The 24,550-nt window shown below is 40.0% G+C and overlaps 1 protein-coding gene across 1 annotated transcript; it reads left to right on the forward strand.

Annotated features, from left to right (window-relative positions):
* Window positions 1–10,378: 10,378 nt before the first annotated feature.
* Window positions 10,379–12,043, forward strand: LOC136242277 (uncharacterized). Its single transcript, XM_066033689.1, has one exon. The coding sequence runs from the start codon at window positions 10,379–10,381 to the stop codon at window positions 12,041–12,043; it is 1,665 nt and encodes a 554-aa protein (XP_065889761.1).
* The last annotated feature ends 12,507 nt before the right edge of the window (window positions 12,044–24,550 follow it).

Here is a 24,550-nt window from a genome sequence, read left to right on the forward strand (position 1 = left end):
CTTCGCCTCGTGAAATTTATCCCCATTTCCAATACAACACTCGTGGTATTTATCCAAAATTTCACTGCTACCCATGCTATTCCCAGTTAATACCATATTTGCTGCATATACGCATGCTGTGCATTAGCATTGCTATGTACGCAATTTGTCACTATGTACTAAACACGCGTCAACACTAATTGGCGCTACATTGTTAACATAAATTCTAGCCAATGAAATTGCAATTACAACTTTTTCACTGCTACCAGTGAAATACGGGATAAATTTCACTGCTACCAGTGAAATACGGGATAAATTTCACTGCTACTATTGAGACTTTTGTATGGACAGTGAAACAGATATGGTATTAACCACTAAATTGTATAGCTCAAATGCCAGTTTTCTGTATACTGAGTGATAACTACTTATTAAATAAAAATGGAAGGAGAACATAGGAATTATTTTAATGCCAAAAAGCAATAAAGAACAAACAAGAGGGATTACTAGTAGAATTACATAGACAATTATTGCGACTTAAAATTACTGCGATTATTGTATACCATACTGTACCGTATAGCAGATATTTTACCACAATGACTAATATATTTTTGCAAACAGTGGCTAGCAGCGGTAATTTAATTAGCACTTATTTTATCTCACGTGCTTTTGTGTCTTCTTGCCCTGTAATTCTATGTATTATTGTGCCACTATGCATGAAACGAAAACAAGCTGCATATCCTTGAGAGGGTACGCAGTAAGTGCCCCACTACCGTTTGGTCATCACGCAGCACACATCTTTTCTATAATGCAAGTAAGTTCCTCACTAGTGACAGGAGTCCAAAATGTCTTTGAAAATGTATTCAGCTGCTTAACAATGCTGCTTCTCTTCTCTTTCAATGCATTTCTAGTAACTGAAATAAAAATTTCAGCGGATTTTATTTTAGTGGAAAGCTGAGTTTGCAGAAATTTGTGTCACGCTCTAAAGATTTGTGATAAATTATAGACACAGTAAAAACCCACTATGCAGTATTAAATGACATCAAGACTCACTGTAGTAAGCCAAAGTAAAAAGTACACGCCCCAATAAACAAGGCAACCACCACTGTGAATTATTAACATAAAGCAACTGTTTTGGAATCCTTGCCATAATTCACATAATCTGTACCATTTTTGACACCTCAGCTCATGAACCTATGACACCCTTTCAACTTGAGACAAACAATCTCTGTATCCATACCACCTAATATGAAACAAATTGGTGTGGAGAAACTTGGTTGGTTCAATGCTGTTGTGAAGAAGCCAACTGGAATTTCTTATAACTTCGCAAGACACTGCCTGGACACAATTGTCATCGTCATATAAACATGGTGTGAGAACTTAAAGAAAATAAGATTTTTGTGAAAGGAGATATATTTCTAACCGCAAAGTCAATTAGATCTATGGGCTCTAGTGCAATATTTAAAATGCACTTATAAAATCCATGGTTCTACTGGTACCAATTACGTATTGAAACTTGACCAAAGCAGCAGAAGAGAGTGGGATTTACCACTTATTTACATATACCAAGTAAACTAGGATAGCTATAGGAGAAGATTAGTGCCTGGCCTATGGAATCTAGCATAACCAAATCATCTGCCAGTGATGAAGTACAGTGTGATGCATTTACTGGTTTGCTCTTGTCAAAGGGAGATCAATGCAGACCTTCAGCACTTGAGCTGTAAAGCGTTAATAAATAAAATAATAAATAATTATTAATGTAATGTACAATACAAAGCAAAAGCCAGTACATTTACTACTTTAACACAATCATTAAGAGGTGCAAGCTACTTCAAGTAATCATAAGCTACATGCAAGTAACAAAACTTAATTGAAGTCCATTTCATCATAGTGGTTAAGAGTTCATTACATTTCCGTGATGTTGCTTGCTAATAGACTGTGGAATAACTTATGGAGCACCTGCCTCCTATAGCAGTGGTATAAGGTACAGTGTTGATTGTCCAAACAATGATATCAATATCTCCTACAAGTGCATGAAGTAGTTTATATACTCTAACAAAAATATTTAAAAGTCTATGAACCCTATTTATGGCCACTCCAACTGGTAATTTTGTTTCTTGTCCATGAAATTCTGTTGCAACAATAAAGCGACTGCTCAATTGTGGAGTATTTTAATATTTTATTGACAGTTCTATTACACAGTATTGATCCACCTTACATATTTTCTGCTAGTAAAAGCTGATTTATGACACTCTGCATCATGCATCACAATAATTATATAATTCTGAAATATGGAAGCCAATGCAGGTATTTTGCCTTACCAATTAGAGTAGCCTATCCAAGTAAATTCATTACTTCAATACACAATTAATTGAAGTATCATAACACAAGTAAAGAAGTCTGACTTGTACTTTGTTTCCAAAATCACTATCAAACAGTACAGCAGTGCTGTTTTAAGTAGGGATCATCCCTACAATGACATGTGCTGCCTAAAATGAAGCCTTCCTAGAAACGTCTTACATGACAAAAATTACCTTTAAGAATAATGTTAGTCCATATACAGCATTAAAAACAAGAAAATGCTTACAGGCAGCCAGATATAAAATTTGGAAAAAACTTCCAAAACTTGACTGAAGGCCAAAGAAGCAGTGTACAGCCACCACTTTACACCAAAATAACAAACTCACCAGTGGGATGTGCCTTTTGGAGTTTTGACGAGTGTGTGCCCTCTGCACCTTGTCTCTCCTTTTATCTTCAACAATTAAGCTGGTTGTTGTCTAAGAAACCACATCCAAGTGTTAATTGTCCATAATAACACTTTCCTTGAGCAGCATATTTAGATGCCACAAAATTATTTAAAATGCTTACACTACTGTAAAAGGTACTACCGTATGGAGGGAAACTTTGGCGCCATTAAAATTTGGCGAATTTGGCGATTGACCATGAATTCGCCAAATTTTCCCCATCCAAATATTTTGGTGGCGAAGAAAATAGCAAACCAAGCCTCGAACTAATCAATTTTCTACTCAACCAAGGGATGGTAGGCCAGGCATTACGCTAGAGCCAAGCCTGCCTCGACTACCTCACTAGGTAGCTAGTTACTGTACACGTGGTAGCTATCCTCGAACCGTCACCTCGAACGGGAATGACAAGTATAGCGAGTCCTACCATGTTAAGTACGATATTCGCTATTCCAGATTGTGTAGATCTACTGTCTATATAGTATTACCTTTTAGTTGGTAGCTGACTCCAGGCGGCGAATCGCTGAGAGGCGTGACACTCTAGTTCTCGCTTCAGGCACAGCGATTAGTGATCTAATTAATTCAATACGGCGTGCGCTTTGCTAACAATTCGCCAAATTTTATTTCGCCAACAGTGATATTTTGCTTGATTCGCCAAATTTTCCCCCCTCCAAAGTTTCCCTCCGTACGGTAACAGGTTCAAGATCATGCCCATTAACAATTAATAGCAATCAAGTGCATAGACCATAGTTATTAACAATTTATTCACTTGAAGAGTCAACCTTATTGGTTTAGTTGTATTTATAATAAGAGCACAGTGAAAGTAAGGAATAGTGACCATGCCCCTTGGTAGTGAGAGGTTAATTTCCAATTTTCTATATACAACAATCACCCTATAATAGAACAGTCATGTGTATAGCTGTATGCTAGTATATTTAAAATTTATTAGTTTAAACATGAATTAGGGATCCAAGCGATGAAAAGTAGTGAAACAAGATGAATAATGGTATTACAGCATAGCTCAGTGGGAAATCTCCACTTTGGCATAATTGTTAAATGCCAATGTAGGGATTTTCTCACAGAAGTATGCTGTATTCATGTCTTGTTTTACTACTTTTTATTGCTTGGATCCCTACTTCATTTTTAAATTAATACTTTAAATAAAATATATAAAGGTTATTTTACCTCTTAGCTACTACGTATCTGATACTCACAAAAATCACCCAAGCAAAAACAGCTTGGTTGTACAAAAGGGTGCATCCACAAAAGTAACTAAAATAGCTGATATTTGGTGCGGCTGAATGGTAATGCAAAAATCTAATATTAATCCTTTATTGTTGATTTGTGCAGTCCTGCTGCATTCCTATTTAATCAAGACACACATTTGCGTGGCAAAGTACAGTTGGTGCAGCACATGACAGACAAGTGTGTATTTACAGGGAACAAGACAACGCCATTTTCCTTCATCTGTAGCTCTATAGTTCTGGGAACAGGTTGAAAATTGGTTTGTAGTTAGATTAACCACTGCATGTGGGCCTTTTGGTGAAGAATAGATATTATAAAGATCAAAAAATGCCAACCATGTGTATTATATTAGATACATGTGCATAATGTAGCACTGCTGCTGCTGTTGCTGATAGTAGAGCCCCATATATAGCTTGAACTGTATGGTAACTTAGAATAAATGCTGGTGCTTTGCTATGCAGGTATGGCTGTGCTGTATAGTACTGCAGTAGTGACACTCCGCAAGGAAAGAACAGAACAAACACACAAACCACAGACAAACACACAAACCACAAACAGATAAAATTTTGCTGAGCACGCGGTTGAATCCAGGGACACTGATGCACACGCTGTGTTTTTAATTAGAGCTTAGCCATACTTTTTTGGTGCCCAACATAGCTAGCATGCTATAGCCTGTACTTCCCTATCCACTATGTCCTGGTAGTTAGCTCCAAAATTAATTCATTTAAATGATCATTTAAACACCATTATAAGAACTTTACATGCATGTAACATTTTTCTCTGCGATTCTGAACTTTATTGTGCAACATTCTTTTCTGAATGTGTGCCCTCTCAGTGTAAATACTTTTGACATTAACTTATAATGCTTTTATATTGAAATAAGGGTAAGGGAAATATGTACATGAGACTATACTGTATCTATAGAGTAGACACTGTTTAGAGTGAGCATCCTTACCATTGTCAGTCATTTGTCCTGCATGTATAGGGCAGGCTTAATACTGCTGGAGTGTAGGTGTGCTTGCAGTAATTAACTTTGTATGGGTGGGTGTCACAATTTTACTTGAAAGTGTAACATACTTAACAGAGAAACTCCTGCACTGTAAAGTAGGTACCATGGGTAATTTTAAGCTTAATGTATAACATGCGCAATATGGTAAGTCCTACACTGTAGGGCAGGTACCAACGCTATGGTCATTTCTTTTTTATGTCAGTGAATTAAAGTTGTCAAATGATGTTACAGGTATTGCCTGCATATTAGCAAGGGAATAGCCAGGGGGGTTCAGGTGGTTCAGACAAACTCCCCTTTCAGAGGCAAAATATTTTAATCACACCAACTCTTACAGCCCTGGAGCTCTCTGGTAGCTATTTGCACACTGGTGCAGGTCTGTGATACTTTTGAGAGTCACATTGCATTATAATGCTAAATCATTGGTGAGTCAAGTACTGCATCATGTGATTAATAGTGCACGTGATGCATGGTGGAAATGGTGAAGGATTGTCGGTTCAGATATATTACAAGGAAGCAGCTACGATAAACTTGAGTGGTTGCATTATACGGGTGTTAGGTTAGCACAATCCGTGAATAGTTGATGTATATTTACACAATGAATGTTTTGTTTGTTTGTCAAATATTGTGGGCAAGTGATGTCTGAAATATATTGGAGTACAAGGAAAGTATACCGACCATCAACAGGAGGAATAATGTATACCCGGAAGAAAGCATTGCCAACTAAGGACTCAAATGTGGAGAGCTCCCATATGCTATGAAGTAGAAGTTGGCTGTCAGTATGTTGTTTGGAAGTGAACATTAGTCAGTATTGCAGTAGGTTTATAATTTCTATAAGCTGTATAAACAGTGGTGTGTAGGTTTTAGCTAGTTAGATGCACAAACAGCACCTTTTAATGTTACTGCCCAAGGCCACATTTTGTGTACACATTGTTTCATTCAAACGTGTTTCAGGGGAAGTGCCCAGGCCTTCACCCAAAGACGTTCCATGCACTTCAAATTCGAGCCCCCTTCCAGAAAATCCTGGCCACGATCCTGAATAGGACAGGTACATGTACACACCTGTGTGGTAAACATATAATTTATGTAGACACATTACTATATTTGTCTTAGCTTAGCCATAGATAATAGAGTACTTAAAGGGCTATATAGAAAACGCAATAACGTGACGTCACAAAATACGTACATTTCTATTGGAATTCCATGTATTACGTCACGGACATACTCGTTACGCTTGCTGCGCTTGTATCAAAGAGAAACAAATTGTTGTAATAACAGGATTTTGCAACCAACAACTATGAAAACTTCGCTACAATGAATTCAAGTAAGTAATCGAGGGAACTAGGATGGTACCAACCATCAAGGAAGTTGTGCGCAAAATTAAAGGAGATTGAAAGTGAAAAAAACAGCCCAAAAATTACTTTAAACCACTTTACTTTCTTCGTAAATATATTCTATCCTTTTAACTGTGATAAACCTATTCCTTACCATTTAACAGAGGGAACCAGAGGAAATATCAGAACAAAATAGGAACTGTTGCTTGAAGAAACGACTAAGTATCTTCCATTTTTTACCAAAAGTTTAAACCACCTTGCAGTACAACGCAACGGTAAAAGACTGTGTTGGTGACACGCCTAGCTTACCACAAGATTCGAAAGTGGAACCGGCTATAAAAGAAGCGGCATGGACAAGGCATGAAGGTACTATGAGCGAAAGTACGACAGCGTGTAACAATCACGGTTAATGCGATACGCTTTGTTACAAAATCTACGGTCTGAATTCTCTCGCCAAAATCTCTCACAAAGGCCTAAGTACTTGCTGTAGTCTGTTGGATTACTATTTACGCTGCTTAGAACACTAATTCCCATGCTTGAACATAAAACTGTCTTGTCCTTTCAAGTCACACGTAACGGAAATCAAACCGGAAATCGCTTGTGTTTCCTATCCCTTTTACTCTATTATCTATGGCTTAGCTTAGATACATGCAGTACTGCTATGGTCACAACATTTCATATTGCTTTCAGGCTTAAAAGTGATATCACCATGCATGCTTGGTGCAGTGATATTAATGCTTATGAATTTTAGCTATAGTGTAGACATGGTCCTACACGTAGGGCAGGTTAGTATTACAAGATACGTGAAACCAAATCACAACCAAAACCAAAACATAGCTACTTATGTATAGTAAACTAAATGATCCAATACTGTCTCAGTCTCACCTGGCAACACAAAAACTAATAAAAACTTTCTATTCAAAAACAACACACTAACCAAGATTACATAAACACACATTGTCTGTAGCTAAGTTTGGCCATAAATCAGTTAGTAAGTTATGAACAGTGGCAAAACATTCACGAAGTTACTTCCATTTACCTTGCAAATTGTTGGACCTGATTCTTTTTCTTTATTATCAGGTGGCAGCCATGAAATGGCTGTAATGATGTCGATGACAGTAAATTTTATTAATGCACAAAGGCCTTTATCATCATCTACATCATTTCAGCTATTTCATGGCAGCCACCTTTGATTTCACAACTTTTTCACCTACGCTTTTTGAAGGTCGCACCCTTTTTATACAGCTTGGCTGTTTTGTATGGATTTTAACTATATATACTGTTGTCAGTACTCACATGAACTTCCACCCTCTCAAAGGAACAGTTCTCAAGCTCACTCTCACTCTTCAAAGGTTTATACATTACTGGATAAAGGTTCTTCTAGTTAGTTTACTGCACTACCAGTACGAGAACTTTTTCCTGCACAAGACTGTCTTGAGATATTCTTGATTTGAGATACGGATATAGATATCCTCCATATCTCAATGCATGATATGGATATAGTTGTCCTCTTGAACTGTACATGTGGTACCAGCTTTTTTGTTGATCATACATACCCTGTCATGTCCAAAAAGTGGATACCTGTCAATATGAGTGAGGGACCACACTACCTTCTATAATTATACCATCACTAAGGGAATCTTATTGCAATACGTTGATTTTACCACTACCACCCTCATTTGCTCAGGCCCTACTTCTGACCAATTGCTGCAACAGTGAACTACCAACTGAAGCTAATAAATTATGGACAGCCAAATGCAGCGTAAATACACACAACTCTTCTGTTAGGTGGTTTTGTTCAACGCATACAAAAGCTTTCCAAATGTGGAATTCTCTACCAACAGAGCTAAGCACATACAATGATTTCTATAACATTTGTAATAACCAATCAGTAACTGATATATGTTTTTCTTGTTGTTTTTTTTTGTTTGTAATTGCTTTGTGTAGTCCCACTTAGTGGTATTTGTAACTGTACGAGTGTGTGTTGTACATGATTTTTCTTCTCTTTGTAACTTCAACAAGAAAGAACAGCTTTAATTGCTAACTGCTGAAGGGTTAAAACAATCAATCAATCAATCAATCGATTTATTTATTTATTTATTTATTTTGCATATTGATTATTGCTATTACAAACAAAGACATAAATGACTATAAAATGTCCAAACTAAGGATGGAGAATGTCCTTCATGCACAGCCAGGTTGATCATTGAGGGGTCAGGCAGGTGTCCAGGGGAAGAGTGGCAAACACAACAGCTGAGTACATTAAGGAAAATCCAATCAAAACCAACAAAGCGTGTAACTGTGGGCTTTCCTTGGCGGGTGGCAATGCATGGAGCCAAGCACTAGAGCCAACCTCTTATGGACAACATCAGCAGTTGGTCCACAGCCACAAACAGCAGAAAAGATAAGTAGTGAGAAACATCCCATCTCCACATCACACACACGCTGGTCATAAGCCCTCCTCTACTATTGCTCATTATGGTGATAACAAGTTGACACTGGTACTGATTGATAAGATGGGGCATATAGGGATTGAACACACATACATCAAAGAAAGCACGTTGAAGTGAAATGCCCCAAAAACCACAAGCAATTGAGCACCATCACCTGCAACAGCACTACAATAAGACAGGTCCTCCCCAGACAACGGCTGAAGGCCAGGCTCAACACAAACATGAAAAATCTCCTTTAGTAGCGAGCGATATTTTCATTATGGTGGACAAATAAGAATCCTCTCCAAGGACAACTCAACAGTAAAGGAGACACCACAGGCACACACACAGGAAGCTGGAAGTAAAGCAGGCATCTAGAATATCGCACACAGAGGACATTGTGAAAATCACTCTATATGTAGATCATGATCTTTCAGAGGTAAAGCATACAACTGAGTGGAGGCACCAGGCACACGGACGATATCAATTGAGCAGCTCAAGGCTGAAGGTACAGATTCTTAAAATTAGTTCAGTAGATGGTCAAGCCACTGCTGACGGTTAAGTGAGCACAGTTTAGCCTTTGCAGAGTGTTGTGATTCCACAACCTTGTGATTGATCGATCAATCAGTCAATCAATGGGTCATGAAATCAGATGCTGTGTTTTTGTATTTTTCCTTGCCAAGCCTCTTATGTTGTCGCATGTGACCAAGGACTTATCATTGTCACCTTTTTTACTACATCACATTGATGGTTTCAAAAAATACTAGAGAGACTATCCTTAGGCATTCCGGTATCTGAGATTTTTATTTCAAAAAATTCCCCATATATCCTCCAATAGAACCCTGGCACATGATGCGCATTTAACTTGACATTGCTCCATCATCTCCAATAGGGATGAAAATTATTATATGGGGTTTACATGTTGATCATCATGGAAATCTTAATTTTATCATGCACGTTCTATACATCTAAGTAAGTTTTGTCGTTTTGTAATCTTAAAACCTTGTAATGTATGCAGAGCACATTGAAACTTTAGAAAAAGTACTGCCAGATGGAAGGTATTCATTGGTGCTTACTTTAGTTACTTTGCTCGGGTTAGCAATTTTCAGATGATTGTGTCACCAACTCAAAAGTATAAGCCACTTCAAAGTCGCCATAACAATGCCATAATTGAAACCACAACTCCACCTTAGGTGTTGTTGTATCATTGTGACACCTCCACTTTTATTTGTTTACCTTTATAACTTTTTATACACCATTGTATTGACAAGTGTACACATAATTTACCACATAGCATACGATGATCACCGAGATCCAATAAATCCTGAAGTTACTTGTAGGAACTGAACCTTAATGCACGCACAATGATTGTAATCTAATTAGTATTTAGTAGTAGCAACACATGTTGTCTTATGTAATCTGTATGTGTGATTGTGGGTTTGAATCATCCAGTTATCGCGTGATCATACTTGGCGCTGCAAACAGTTCGCATCCCTCGCCCTTCGTAACCCAACTACCGATTCCCTGGTGCCGGTTAGAGGCACCCATTAAGGTGACAGTTACATACTTGTACGTCTTTTCTCGCTCCCTTTTCTCCGTATAGAGTTTTTCGTTCTTGCCATTTCCCGCCACACAGGAAGAACAATGGCTACTTTTACCTTCCGACAAGGTGACTTACCAAAGCTCGATCTTCAAGTGGATCGAGGCACAGATTTCGCCGCATGGAAGGCCCAATGGGACTGCTACTCCAGCCTGTCCGGACTTACTGATCAATCGGATGAAAAGCAAGTACAGGCGCTGACCCTCTGTTTCTCCCGTGAGACCCTCACAATCGTCCAGAACCTCGGACTGTCAGAGGACGATAGAAAGAAGGTGAGTCTCACTATTGCTGCATTGAAACGCTATGTTGATGGTCACGTTAATGAGACCGTCGAACGTAGGAATTTCCGCAGGCGTTTTCAACAGCCTGGCGAGTCATTCGATGACTATCTTGTGTCACTACGTGAGCTTGTGAAAACATGCAATTTCTGCTCAGAGACGTGTGCTCAAAAAAACATACGAGATCAGATTATAGAAGGGTTAGTCGATGGTGAAATAGTCGAAGACCTATTACAACAAAGCGATCTCTCCCTTACCACAACCATCAGCAAGTGTAGAGCAAAGGAGGCTGCAAAACAGCAGCGTGCAGAGATCTCTGACAGATCCCAGTCCATATCAGCCCTTTACCAACCTAACACCAGCAGACAACCCACTAGCACAAATCCTTGTTCAGGATGTGGTGGCAAACTCCACCCAGCAGGTCGTACACAGTGCCCTGCATACAACTTGACTTGCTTCAATTGTCAAAAGGTTGGCCACCTCGCAAAAGTATGCCGTAGTAAGCCACTCCGTAGACATGTTCCACAACTGCCCCCATCAGAGTACACTCAGCTACCATATCAGTCTGTAGCGACCACCCCCAAACGCATCAAGACCATCACTTGTGCTGATACAGAGGATCAGTTATCATTGCCCCATATCAAGCATGTAACCACTAATGATGCTGCACCGACCATTCTAATTCATGTCTCTTCCTTGAATGGATTGAGTGACATTGAGATGCTACCCGACTCTGGTGCCGATATATCAGCAGCAGGTAGAGAGATACTGACACGGTTGGGTGAGCACGTAGACAACCTTCCACCATCTGGAATTACACCACAAACAGTGAATTGTTCAACAATGCAACCACTTGGCAAACTGCCAGTCACCCTTCGCCTTGGCGACAAACAATACCAGGATGACATCCACATCTACCCTGGGGTGTCAGGAGCCTTAATATCATGGAGAGCCTCTAAGGACCTAGGTATCCTCCCAGAGCATTACCCCCATCCTGCACCTACCGTGGATACTTCATCATGTCCCACCATCAAGGTTACCAGTACGAGTCAGCCCTCATCAGTCGTTGACTTCAGCAAGGAGTTTCCAACAGTATTTGATGGCATAATCTGCAACATGGATGGTGAAGAGTTCCACATCTCGTTGACCAAAAATGTCAAACCCTTTTGTGTTCACACACCAAGATCAATCCCATTTGCGTTTCGTGACAAGCTTAAAGCTGAATTAGATCTCTTGCAGGAACAGAACATCATAGCTCCTGTAACTGAGGTGACGGAGTGGTGTGCACCTATTGTCGTCACACCTAAGAAGAATAGCGAGTCTATTCGGATGTGTGTCCGGCGATCTATCACGTTTGAACAGGTACGTCCAACGCGAGCGCTACCAGTCTATAACCCCAGCCTAAGCAGTAGCAGACATTGCCTCAAGTGATGCAAAATATTTTACAGTGCTTGATGCTTTGAAAGGATACCACCAATGTGCACTCGACAGTGAGAGCCAGTTGCTGACGACCTTCATAACTCCCTTTGGGCGGTTCAAATACCTCCGTGCACTATATGGGATCTCATCTATCTCCGAGCATTACGACCGCCGCATGGCTGAAGCGTTTACAGGGCTCAATGGTTTCCGTCGCATCGTTGACGACATAGTTATCTATGATAGTGATGCTGCAACCCATATAGAACATGTTTGTGCATTTTTGAAACATTGTGCAGACAAAAACATTGCACTTAATTTAGCTAAATGTAAATTTCATCAGACAAAGGTCACCTTTGCAGGATTCATCTTGTCTGCAGATGGCTACCAGGTTGACCACACGATCACAGACGCCATCTCGTTATTCCCAACCCCAACTAACCGCACCGACTTGCGTTCATTCTTTGGCTTGGCTAATCAACTGTCTGCGTGCACCAACTCAATTGCCACATCGTTGGCCCCACTGAGACCGCTCCTGAGTACAAAGAACGACTTTTTATGGTCACCAGTACATGATAAGGCCTTTGCTGCTGCTAAAGATACCCTTACTGTAGCACCAATTGTTTCCTTCTTTGACCTAGTGAAACTCACTCGTCTGTGTACAGATGCTAGCAGGAACGGATTGGGATTCATACTTCAGCAGAAGTCAGTAGACGGACAGTGGTCCCTTATCCAGGCTGGATCTCGATTCTTGACAGAAACCGAGTCCCACTATGCCGTTATTGAGCTAGAGCTGCTCGCTATATCGTGGGCCGTGTCTAAATGCAGGTTGTTCCTCACTGGATTACAGCATTTTACTGTTCTCACTGATCATAACCCCCTCGATCATCCCAATCCTAAACAGCCATCGCCTCGACGAGGTCGAAAACCCTCGCCTCCAATGATTAAAGACCAGATTGATGGCATACAATTTCACTGCAGAATGGCGAAAGGGTAGCCAAAACGATGCACCTGACGCTCTGTCACGCAACCCCGTGTCAGACCCCCAACCACAGGACATGCTTGCTGAGCACGACATCTGCAATCAACCAGAAATGTCTATCAGGGAGATCAGAGTCATCACTAATGATGGCCATGATAGCCCCCACCTCCAAGATCTTCGCAGGGGCGCTGAAAACGATGAAGAGTACCAGCAACTACTCAGCACAATCCTCAGTGGATTCCCTGATCATCGCGGCCAGCTGCCAGATCCATTAAGACGTTATTGGCACATTCGTGAACATCTATCAGTAGATGACAACCTGATCGTCCATGGATGCCGCCTCCTTATCCCAAACAGCATGCGTAAACAAGTCTTGTCTGAATTACATGACTCACACCAAGGTGCTGTGCGCACCAAACAGCGTGCCCACCTAACCGTTTACTAGCCTGGTATAGATAATGACATTGAGAACATCGTCTTCAGCTGTAAACAATGCCAAGACCACCTCCCATCTAACCACAAAGAGCCAATTCTTCGTAAGCCAACCCCTGTCAGACCATTTCAAGAGGTAGCAGCAGACTTTTGCTCACATGGCGGACAGTATTACCTAATCCTGGTAGACTGTTGTACAGACTGGCCTACCATCGTTCCTATGGGACTCAACACAACAGCACCACGCCTCGTTGCTACCGTCAGACAATCCTTTGGCCGTACTGGAATTCCCGACATCTTTTGGTCCGATGGGGGACCTCAATTTACTTCGAAGACCTTCCAGAATTTTGTACGCAGATGGGGATTTCAGCATCAAACCTCAACACCAAGATACCCACAAAATAATGGGAAAATCGAAGCCACTGTAAAGTCGATGAAAAAACTGATTCGTGCGTCATGGACTGGCCGTACTCTAGATGAAGACAAACTATGCAAGGCTTTACTACAATACCGCAATACACCTTCTCGGAAGGACGGTGCCTCTCCAGCACAGAAGCTATTTGGACATCCCGTACAAGATTCACTCCCAGCACACCAGCGCTCATTTTCCCCAGAATGGCAGCGCAAAACCGCTGAAGCCGAGAAGCAGTTAGCTAATACGCTAGAAGACTCCACTAAATATTACAATACTCATGCTCATCCCTTACCAGATATTCACATTGGCTCCAATGTAGCCATTCAGAACCCACAAACAAAATTGTGGGATATCTATGGCACTGTCACAGAAATCGGTCCTCACAGGAGATACTACATCAAGACACATAGTGGCCGTGTCCTAGTTAGAAATCGTCGCTTCCTGCGTCGTCGAGTACCACCTCCTTGTTCTACCATGAATCCCATAGTCAACCCATCGATGGACACTAACCAAGATACCTCTACCCCCCAGCAGAACCCACCCCCAAGACGTTCTTCACGTACACGCAACCCACCACAAAGATTAATTGAAGACCCAAGCTGGTCATGACTATAGTATTTCTGACACCCCTCCCACAAATACTTGGTGGGGGGAGGGGGAGATGTAGGAACTGAACCTTAATGCACGCACAATGATTGTAATCTAATTAGTATTTAGTAGTAGCAACACATGTTGTCTTATGTAATCTGTATGTGTGATTGTGGGTTTGAATCATCCAGTTATCGCGTGATTATACATTACTCTCATCACATGCACAAACTTGCAGCTAGAAGCAACTGCAGTTTCAAGACTATCCAGGTTGCTAGATGGCTTCCTAATTCCATTTTTCTTTAAAATGTATGGAAAACCCCAGAGAACAAGTTGATGTTATGCTACTTCTAAAGGCCAGGCAGCCATGCAGTTAATACTTTCCAATTCTAACTAAATAGGCAATTAATCCACCATGTATATTTTATTCATACTATTGCTATTATTAATTCAACTACATAATTGGATTTGTAATTCTGTAATTACGTTGCTATGTGCTGCTAATGAAGCGAAACTATTTCAAACCATAAATTACGCACAGAAGTATCTTCTCAACTGTTTTATAGTGTGTCTATCGTGTTTTCTCAAGCAAATTATTTAGAGAAACCCTTGAGACTACCCTTCATTTTCATTCGTGTAAGTACAGGTAACGCCCCCCTTTCAACTCGAAGTATACGGAGGCCTTCAACGTTGTTTTAAGTTGTTAAACATCCGAAAGGGAAGACCATTCATGAAGACTCACCATACCTGTATTTCAGACCGCCAAGAAGAAACCACCGCAAAGCAAAGTTTATGTGTGTGGAATTTTAATAAACTTAAGTTAATTAGCTTTCAATTCTTACATCCGGGCTGCTGTTTACCATTTAACAATTTTGCTCACGTGAGTGCATACAGACAAACATAGATAGGTAGATAGTAGATAGATAGGTACACGCACGCACGCACGCACGCACGCACGCACGCACGCACGAACGCACGCACGCACGCACGCACGCACGCACACTTTTATGAAAATAATTTCCGTAAACCAGGCACACACCCACAGCCAGCCTTTGGCCAACTGTGGGCGCGCACCTGGTTTAACAAGTTGATGCTGCGCTACTTCTAAAAACCAGGCGCCATGCAGCTAGCTAACTCATCTGGAATTAACATACTATGTATTACTATTTTTATTGTTATAACCAATAGGATTTTTGGTTGTGCAATAATACATTATTATTAATGTGTAATTCTTGTATTTCATAATTCATGAAACTTCCATAATTCTTTTAATTACATTGCTATGCACTGCTACAGAAGTGCTTGTTAAACAAACCACTTTTACCAACATATTATGCACAGAAGTATCTTCTAAACTGTTTTGTAGTTTGATTATCATGTTTTTCTCACAAATTCTCTCGACAAAGCCGCATGAAGAGTAGCACAGCTGCTCTTCATTTTTGTTCACGTACGTAAGGGATACACCTCCTTTTAACTCAAAGGGATAGGCTATTCCTAGTAGTCTACGAGGCCTGCACCATTGTTTTCAGTTGTTAAGCACCTGTAAAACCCTGAAGGGAAGGTAATTCACAAAGTCGTATTTCAGACCGCCAAAAAGAAATCACCTCAGAGCAAAGTTTACCTGTGAATACAGACTTCATTTCGCTTTTACCATTATTTAACGATTTTGCTCATGTGGGTGCGTACAGACAAACATAGTAGTTAGATAGATAGATAGATAGATAGATAGATAGATAGATAGATAGATAGATAGGTAGGTAGGTAGGCACTCACACACACACACACACACACACACACACACACACACACACACACACACACACACACACACACACACACACACACACACACACACACACACACACACACACACACACACACACACACACACACACACACACACTTTTATGGAAACAATTTCAGTAAACCAGGCACACGCCCACAGCCAGTTTTTGGCCAGCTGTGGGCGTGCACCTGGTTTTAAAAATGTTGCATTTTTCAGTTTAAAGTCAGCGCTGTACATGCCAAAGTGGACAATTCCAACCCAACAAACTATATATTTCTGAGAATGGCAATCAATACACTATTTATTGAGTCCATTTTTCCAAAATTTAAAACAGTGGATATGCATACTGAAAACATTCTAATATGCATGGGATTTCTTAACACGTCATGACGATGAACATATTTGGGAATCGATTCATAACGTGGACAGCAGACCATTTATCAGTGCTTCTTACAGAGCAGTGATTCTTCTACCTAGGAGGTAGTAAAACTGGCGAGCGAAAGCCTGCCCATAGCATTAGTGGTGAATTATAGTCTGAGTGCAGTTATTAGCGGTTCTTACAGAGCGGTTGTTTGTTCTGCCTAGGAGGTAGTGTATTTGGCAAACAAAGGCCTGCCCGTAGCATTACTGGTGAGCAGAGGCGTAGCCAAGGGGGGCAAGGGGAGGCATTTGCCTCCCCATCACTGTAGTGGTTTTTTTAAAAAACCTCCATCCAGAGGTGTAGCCAAGGGGGGGCAAGGGGAGGCATTTGCCCCATCACCGTAGTGGTTTTTTTTTTTAAAACCTCTGTCACAAGCTTACCAATACTAAACTGTCACGCAAATGACTATAAATTATGTGCGCTACTACGCGGTACCACTAGAGGTTGCTAGTGAACGCGCACGCACAACATTCAACTCGCTCGTGAATCCACCGAACGAAAATATTAGAGACACACTTCTATATTTAGCCTAGATTACTCACGTGATAGAGCATTTTCGAATCTAAAGAGTGACCCGCTCAAAGGACCTCGCTGCAGCAGGAGTCACAACTTACAAGTGACAAAGGAGACCAGATGACGCTAAGAACCTACTGCCTATGAGGTCATAAAGTGTTAAATGTACCAAGTTTATTTTCTCGAGTCGATCACACTAGATCTTTGTACGGCAGTGCTGCCAGTCGGCCTATTCCAAGAGGGCGGTTCTTCAGAACCCCCTGGCTACGGGCTTGGATCAGTCACAAACTTACAAGTTCTGCTAGCAAGAAAGACCGGTGGGATTTCATGCAATACGTGGCATTTGAATTTTGCCGAGTGAAGTGAGTGAACACGTCATCCTGTCAGCAGTGTGCTAGGACTGCAACACAAGCTGTGGCTAACGTAAAGTAACTTCTATTAGCACTAAAATATTAACAATATAGCTCTACCGGACTGTGGATGAATTTGTTGGAGTACAGTTGTGGCACGTGCGATCACGATGATGCTCGACGAATATACTTCCATTGAATCATTGATAAAAGATAAGCAATCAGTACTGAAGTAGTTACATAGCTAGTTGTGTGAGCTGTAATAATACAACACCGTATGTTGGCTAGCCCACCATTGGGTCATTAGCCCTTTTTGCAATCATGAATGATTTTGAGTGTTTCGTGGGGGCATGCTTGCCCCTCCATCACCTTCTGGCTAGCTACGCCCCTGCTGGTGAGTTATAGTCTGAGCCACATTTGCTACCCATACCTAAATATGGGACTTTCACAAATCTTCAATAGTCGTTCACCGTCAACTTTTTGAAAACTGTGACTACACCACATTTTTCTTTGGAATAATATAGTGTGCAGGGGGAGTCTTGAGACTCCCCCTTCAGGTTGAACAGGAAATCTAAGACAGAAAGTGAATGGAGGTAAGCAACAGATTGCGAAAGATCGATGTACCGTAATAGAGCAGTCACTAACTGATAAAGCATCACGTGATGATAGCTCACGCGGTATGGATTGTTTAAAGTACAGCAAATGGTGGAAGACACACGCTTACTGTGTGTAGAAGAGTTGGCAACTGCAAGGGAGCAATGGCATTTGTAATCACTGATGTAAAGGTACGTCTGATTTATATATAAAGAGTGTTTTACTGCCGGTACTTTTCTTTTGTGGTAATACACCTGACTCCGTCTTTGGTCAATATGGGCACGTGATATCACTCGGCTGTTCTTGATACCTCACCTAGAAGACACAGAATGCCGGTCTCCACACTCGACAGTATGAATTACAAAGTGACACAGGAGTTAGCTACTTCAGTAGTTCTTCAACTTGTTCAGGAAGACCAACTTCACTCACACTTGCACATTTGGTGCCACTTCTGCGAGGGTGCCGGACAGAAAGCAAGAAGTGTGATCGAAAATCTGGTGCAATGAACAAGTGATCCATTATTCGTCATGACTATACTGTGTGCCAGGAAGTTATATATGTAGTAAGCTATAAGTTTACAATAGCATAGTATAGCAATAAGCTGCACAAACAGCAGTGTAGGTTAGTTATAACTAGATACACACATCGTGCTTGTTAAAGTTTGCCTAAGGGCATATTTTATGTATGAATGCTACGTACAGCCGTAGGCCAGATGTACTAAGTTAAATAGTTGTGTGAAATTTGTGTGTGTGTGGGAGGGGGGGGTTGTCCTCTACCCAGCTCAGAGACCCCCTCCTGAAAAATCTTGGATCCGCCCCTGGTGTGCATATCCTAACCTCATTAGGGGGCATTTCCAAACTGATTTTGGTAGTCATAATGACATTAAGGGGGGAGGGGGTTCAGGCCATGACGTTATAAATTTTCATTAAAGCAGTTATAGTGTAAACAGCTAGGAATAGAGGAATTGACATGATTAAGCAGCTATACTGCTTGTAGACTATGTTTTCAGGTAAAGAATATAATGTTTTGTGCTTCTATTGCCAATGCATTGTTTTCATAGTGTGACGTTAAGGAGAGGGGGGTCTGAAGTTAGTGTCATTATGACGTTAAGCGTACCAAAATCAGTTTGGAGATGCCCCCTTAAAGGGTTGAAATACCGGCCTACTATCATTTTGTTAATGCGCTCAGCAATACTAGCACAATCAACACAAGACCAATTCATAAAAAGTACCTCTGTGGCTTTGGTCCAATTAGAAATTCAGGTCTAATATCCTTCGTTAAAAGAAAACTAGTGACACACCCTCGTGCCGGTATCGTTTCCCCTCACGTTTCCCATACAAACAGTCAAATGTGTGTAAGACCATAAAAATGTCACGTACCTCGTGAAAATCTGAAGTGTAAACCTAAGTAGCCAGTACTGCAACATCCACCAATGCTGAAATCACGTGGTTACCGTGCAGGGTTAATATTTGCGAGGTCCAATTTTTTTGCGAAGTTTGATTATTCAACTTGCAAAATTTTCTGCTAGAAGACTGACTAGTCCCACTGGACATTTAACCAAGCTGATATATCTTACCACATGTACAGGCAAGCAGCTGGCTATTGCAGGCAGGCAGGCTATTGCAGGAAGGCAGGCTATTGCTTCCATATATGTATAGCTACTTGCCAAAATGTTTAACATTATCCAAACCTTGCAATTTGAAGCAATCTGAGTCCCTAGCTTATGTACACAAATAGTATTCTTTGAATAAGTATACAGCAAACAGTATTTTTCAGTGCCGTAATTAAATAAATTGATTTTTCAATTATGATAGCTATAAAATATAGCAATCAACTATTGCTCAAACTAAATCAACTTGGTGTATCCAGCAATGGCTTAAATTCTACCTCCTACACCGTCAACAGTGCGTAAAGATAAATAATCAATTTTCTGATTTCCTACCGGTCTTATCAGGAAATCCCCAGGGCAGCATTTTGGGCTGTCTGCTGTTTCTTGTTTACATTAACGATCTACCAGACCATATATTGACTTCAATATTACTACTATTGTACAGATGACACAAAGTGCTTCAAGACTATGTACTGATATAAATGAGTCTAGATCATGTAGACATGATAATCTAGATGGATGGAGTATCAACTCTGATCTATTATTCAATCTTTCTAAAATTTTATTCATGTCCTTTAAATCCCACCTGCAAACATCCTACTCTTTTGGCAACAATGTTATATCCAAAGTTTCTACTCATAGAGATCTGGGTATCATTATTCAGATTTAGACTGAGAACCCCACCACCAACACATAATATCAAAGGCTTATCATATGTTAGGCTTATTACGACGTTCCTTTTCAACAAACATAACTGCTATATCCAAGAAACATCTATTATATCACTTGTTAGATCCCAATTAATGTCTTGCTCAACACTATGGAAACCATACCTATTAAAAGATATCAGACAACTAGAACAGATTCAGCGTCGCACAATGAAGTACATATTAAATGACTATACCAGCAACTATAAATCTCGATTACTTGAGCTCAAAATTTGCCTTTAATATACGTTTTGGACATCTGTGCCATAATTTTATCAAAAGTTTAAAAGCCCCTACCAATGCATTTAATATGACTGACTATGTTAAATTCACTTCAGCTAGGAAACACATGATCAGGATCTAGCTATAAACTGCAACACGTAAGAAATACTAATGTTTACAGCAGCAACTTTTATTTCAGCAGACTCCCTTGTATATGGAATGCTTTACCCGATAATAAATTACGATCTTAACCTACCTACTATCAAGTACAAACTTTCTTTGGAATCATCTTGAACAGAATTTTGATCCTGACAATGCATGCACTTTTTCTTTTGTCTGTCCCTGTAGTAACTGTAATAAGTCCCCCAAACCTCCCAACTTTGATCACCTGTAACCCAAGTAACTGTAACTAATCTTATAACTTACTCCTGGCCACTGGACCTTCAGCACACACTAGATTTAACGTCTACTAGTGATTATACTGTACATATCTTGTTGTATGTATGCTGTAAAGCAAATAATAAATAAAATACTCCGCATCCCAGAAATATTCTTTGCTGGCAGCAACCCAACTTGGATATAATTGACTATATTGTGTATGTCTGCTTTGTTTTGTATCCATCCTACTTTGACTTTGGTCTTTGTGGTCGCATGTAACTGAAGAATCGTATGTATTATTTAACACTTCATCTCATTTGATGGTTTCAAAAACACATACATTCATACATATATACATGCTTTAGAAATCATATAGCTATATCAATATATATACTTTGTAGCTATATACATAATCTAGAATTCATGGCCAGCCACCCATAGCTATTGAGCAGTTTGCTCTCTATCCTAAGCTTTTAATTAAATGTGAATTTGCTTTCCAATCCACTAGCACAATGATATAACAACAATGTATATGTAAAGTGTATTAAAAGTTGTGGTTATGCATTCTCCCACACCACACAGGCCAGGGGTGGATCCAGGAGCTGGAAAGGGGAGGGGCACAAAGCTCAGATCCACACCATTAAAAAGGGGAGGCCATTTTGAGTAGCTGGTATATATAGCTAGCTACAATCTGTTGTCTTACAAAGCTATGAATGGCTTAAAGACCTGCCATACAATAATTATTTCTAGAGGCATGCACAAAGGTGCTGCCAGAGCATCTATGTGTTGAGTGACAGTTTGAGTTTGAGTTCAGCAAGAGGTAAGTATAAGCTTAAAAGCATTTATTTCGTGATTTACTGCTCAAACTGGCATATCACACTGAACTGAGTAATAGCTATAATTCTTCCTCAAAGGAAAGGGCAAAGGGGGAGGCATTTGCCCCAAATGCCCCATCCTGGATCTACCATTGCAGGCTAAATAGAACAAGAGGCCACAGTCATCACAAGGTTTGTGAAATGCATTGACTTCTAACACAATTTGGTGCTAGTATAGGATTATCATCAACAAATGACTATACTTTTAGGTAAGAAATCTACAAAAGTTTACTTAGACTGTCTACAAAGTTGGCCATAGTGACTTAGTTACACAGATTTCACCATGTATTACGTGATATTAGGCCAGGCCAAATTAATTTACAGTTTATCGTCACCACCCTCATGGGTTTTTAGGAATTGAGCAATAATTTCATAATCCATTATTTCTCACTTGATAATCATTGCTTACGCTTCCGAACTCATTTTTGTATATTAAACAGCGTTGAAACCGGGTCACTACTGCTGACCCGGATGACCCACTGACCCGGATTAATTAAAGCCGAGGCGTGCGATAAGAGCTATGTTTCGGCTAGTCTCGAGCGAGCGAACGAGACTACGTTTTGAGCGTTCGATTCGTGTTGAGTAAATATTGCAACTTCAGCCTAGCTGTAGGTTGAAGACAAAAAAAAAAAAAAAAAAAAAAGGTCATCACCTACTCAGGCTACTGAGAATAGCTACCCCTCACCATAGATACCCTCAGTTTCGTGCTAAATACTGCACTTACTAATAAATGGGCGTAGCTGAGCGTATTTTGGTAACGCGATAAGTGGGCGTGGCTCACGAAAGAGCTACGCGATAGCGTTTATAAGTTCCACGTCGTCAAACCAACAATTTCGTTTCTCACGTGATCCAATCCGGGTCAGACCCGGATAATTTGTAAACCGGGTCGGACCCGGATGACCCGGAGAAAATGTGACCCGGTTGACCCGACTCGGTTTCAACGCTGATATTAAAACATGGTGTGTGCAACAAACGTGACGATTGTCCCCAGCCTGGACTCGTTAGAATCTTCAATAAACGGATTTCTAAAGAGAGATTGCATAAACGAACAGCTAAGTATTAACAGTGACGCTATCAAATAAGCTTGCAATCATTGTTAAAGTAGCTAGCAACTGTGTGAAGCTACTTTTTAAATGTTTTTCCATGTTAAAAAAATTATGAAATATGAAAAATGACCTCCCGCCTATCTTTTTCAAATATCCCGGACGATAAACTGTCAATCAACTTGGCCTGGCCTTATATAGTTTTGGCTTCTAAATTTATACACTGAACTGCTAGTTACACACTTACAAGCTTTCCTTGTTGGATCTCTTTGTGTTGAGAAATATGCACTCTGGACAGACAATTAACTTAAACTATGATATCTTTGGTGTGTAATTTTATTCATAGGTTGTACTTATTTAGAGTTTTAGTTTTTTTTAGCTATTTTTAGTAGGTCTAGAACTTTCTCCCTGTAGTACTATATAAACAGATGTGTGCTTGTAAAATTTAGTGCAGTTACTTGAATTATTTTGTGTTGTTTAAACTTTTGAGCCATCCGCTAGCGCTACATGCTAACACTTTGTGATACAGAATATTTGCGTGCAGTGTCATGCATGTACCTAGTCCATAGTACCATACATTGATGTTAACTTCGTACACACAATAATAATTATGATGCACTAAAATTACATACATGTATAAGTACATACATGTATAAGTATACAGACACATACCACATGGCATATAGCTCTAATTATATTTATGAATACCATCTAAACAAACCATCACAAATAGCACACAAAAGCCCATAATTAGCAGGATACACATCTAGTTGTTGTCTGGTGAGAAGTTCAGTAGTGGCTCTCGAAATGTGTTGTAGGTATCCTTACACACTGAGTGACATATTTCTGTTGAAATACATAGTTCATATCATTAAATATGGTACTACATTATAGTAAGGATCACCAAGGTTCATGTTGTCCATTAAAACATATCAACCAAAAACTGTCCTTATCTTTTCTTCAGTATAGTATATCCACCTCAAAAACACCTTCGCTGTAAAAAAAGGCGCGTCCAAGAAACTACAAGTACTTGCAATCCAATGTAATTAAAAACAGCTCAGTTGTAGGGAAAGACTTCATAAAAGTAAAAATAACTGGTAACTTAAAGAGCTGATATCTGGAGCAGCCAAGAATCAATCTTCTCATACTTTTTTTAATCCATGAAAGAACACCTTGCATTGGCTGTAAAAAAAGTGCGCCCATGAAAGTAACTGGCAATTGAAATAGCTGATATTTGAAGTGGCCAAGAATGAATGCTGATATGCAACTGATTGGAATTAACAAAAAGTTTAACATCAAACTTTTATCTTTCAGTTGTGTTCTACATTCACCCTTGCTGCATCATAAATTGATTTCTTTTAACTAATTGGCTGGTAATTTGGCCGCCTTTTTTAACATTCAGTGTATAGAGCAAAAAAAAAGCGGTGATTTGTTTGCAGCTGAACTCTCTACATGGTGGTTTCTTTGTAGCTGAACTCTCTACAAGGTAATTTCTTTTATCTGATGTCCCTACAACGTCACTAGTTTGTAGCTGAATTCTCTACATGATGGTTTCTTTGTAACTGAACTCTCTACAAGGTGACTCCTTCTAGCTAATCTTTCTACAG

This window comes from Dysidea avara, chromosome 13 (genome assembly GCF_963678975.1).
Source record: "Dysidea avara chromosome 13, odDysAvar1.4, whole genome shotgun sequence".
NCBI lineage: Eukaryota > Metazoa > Porifera > Demospongiae > Dictyoceratida > Dysideidae > Dysidea > Dysidea avara.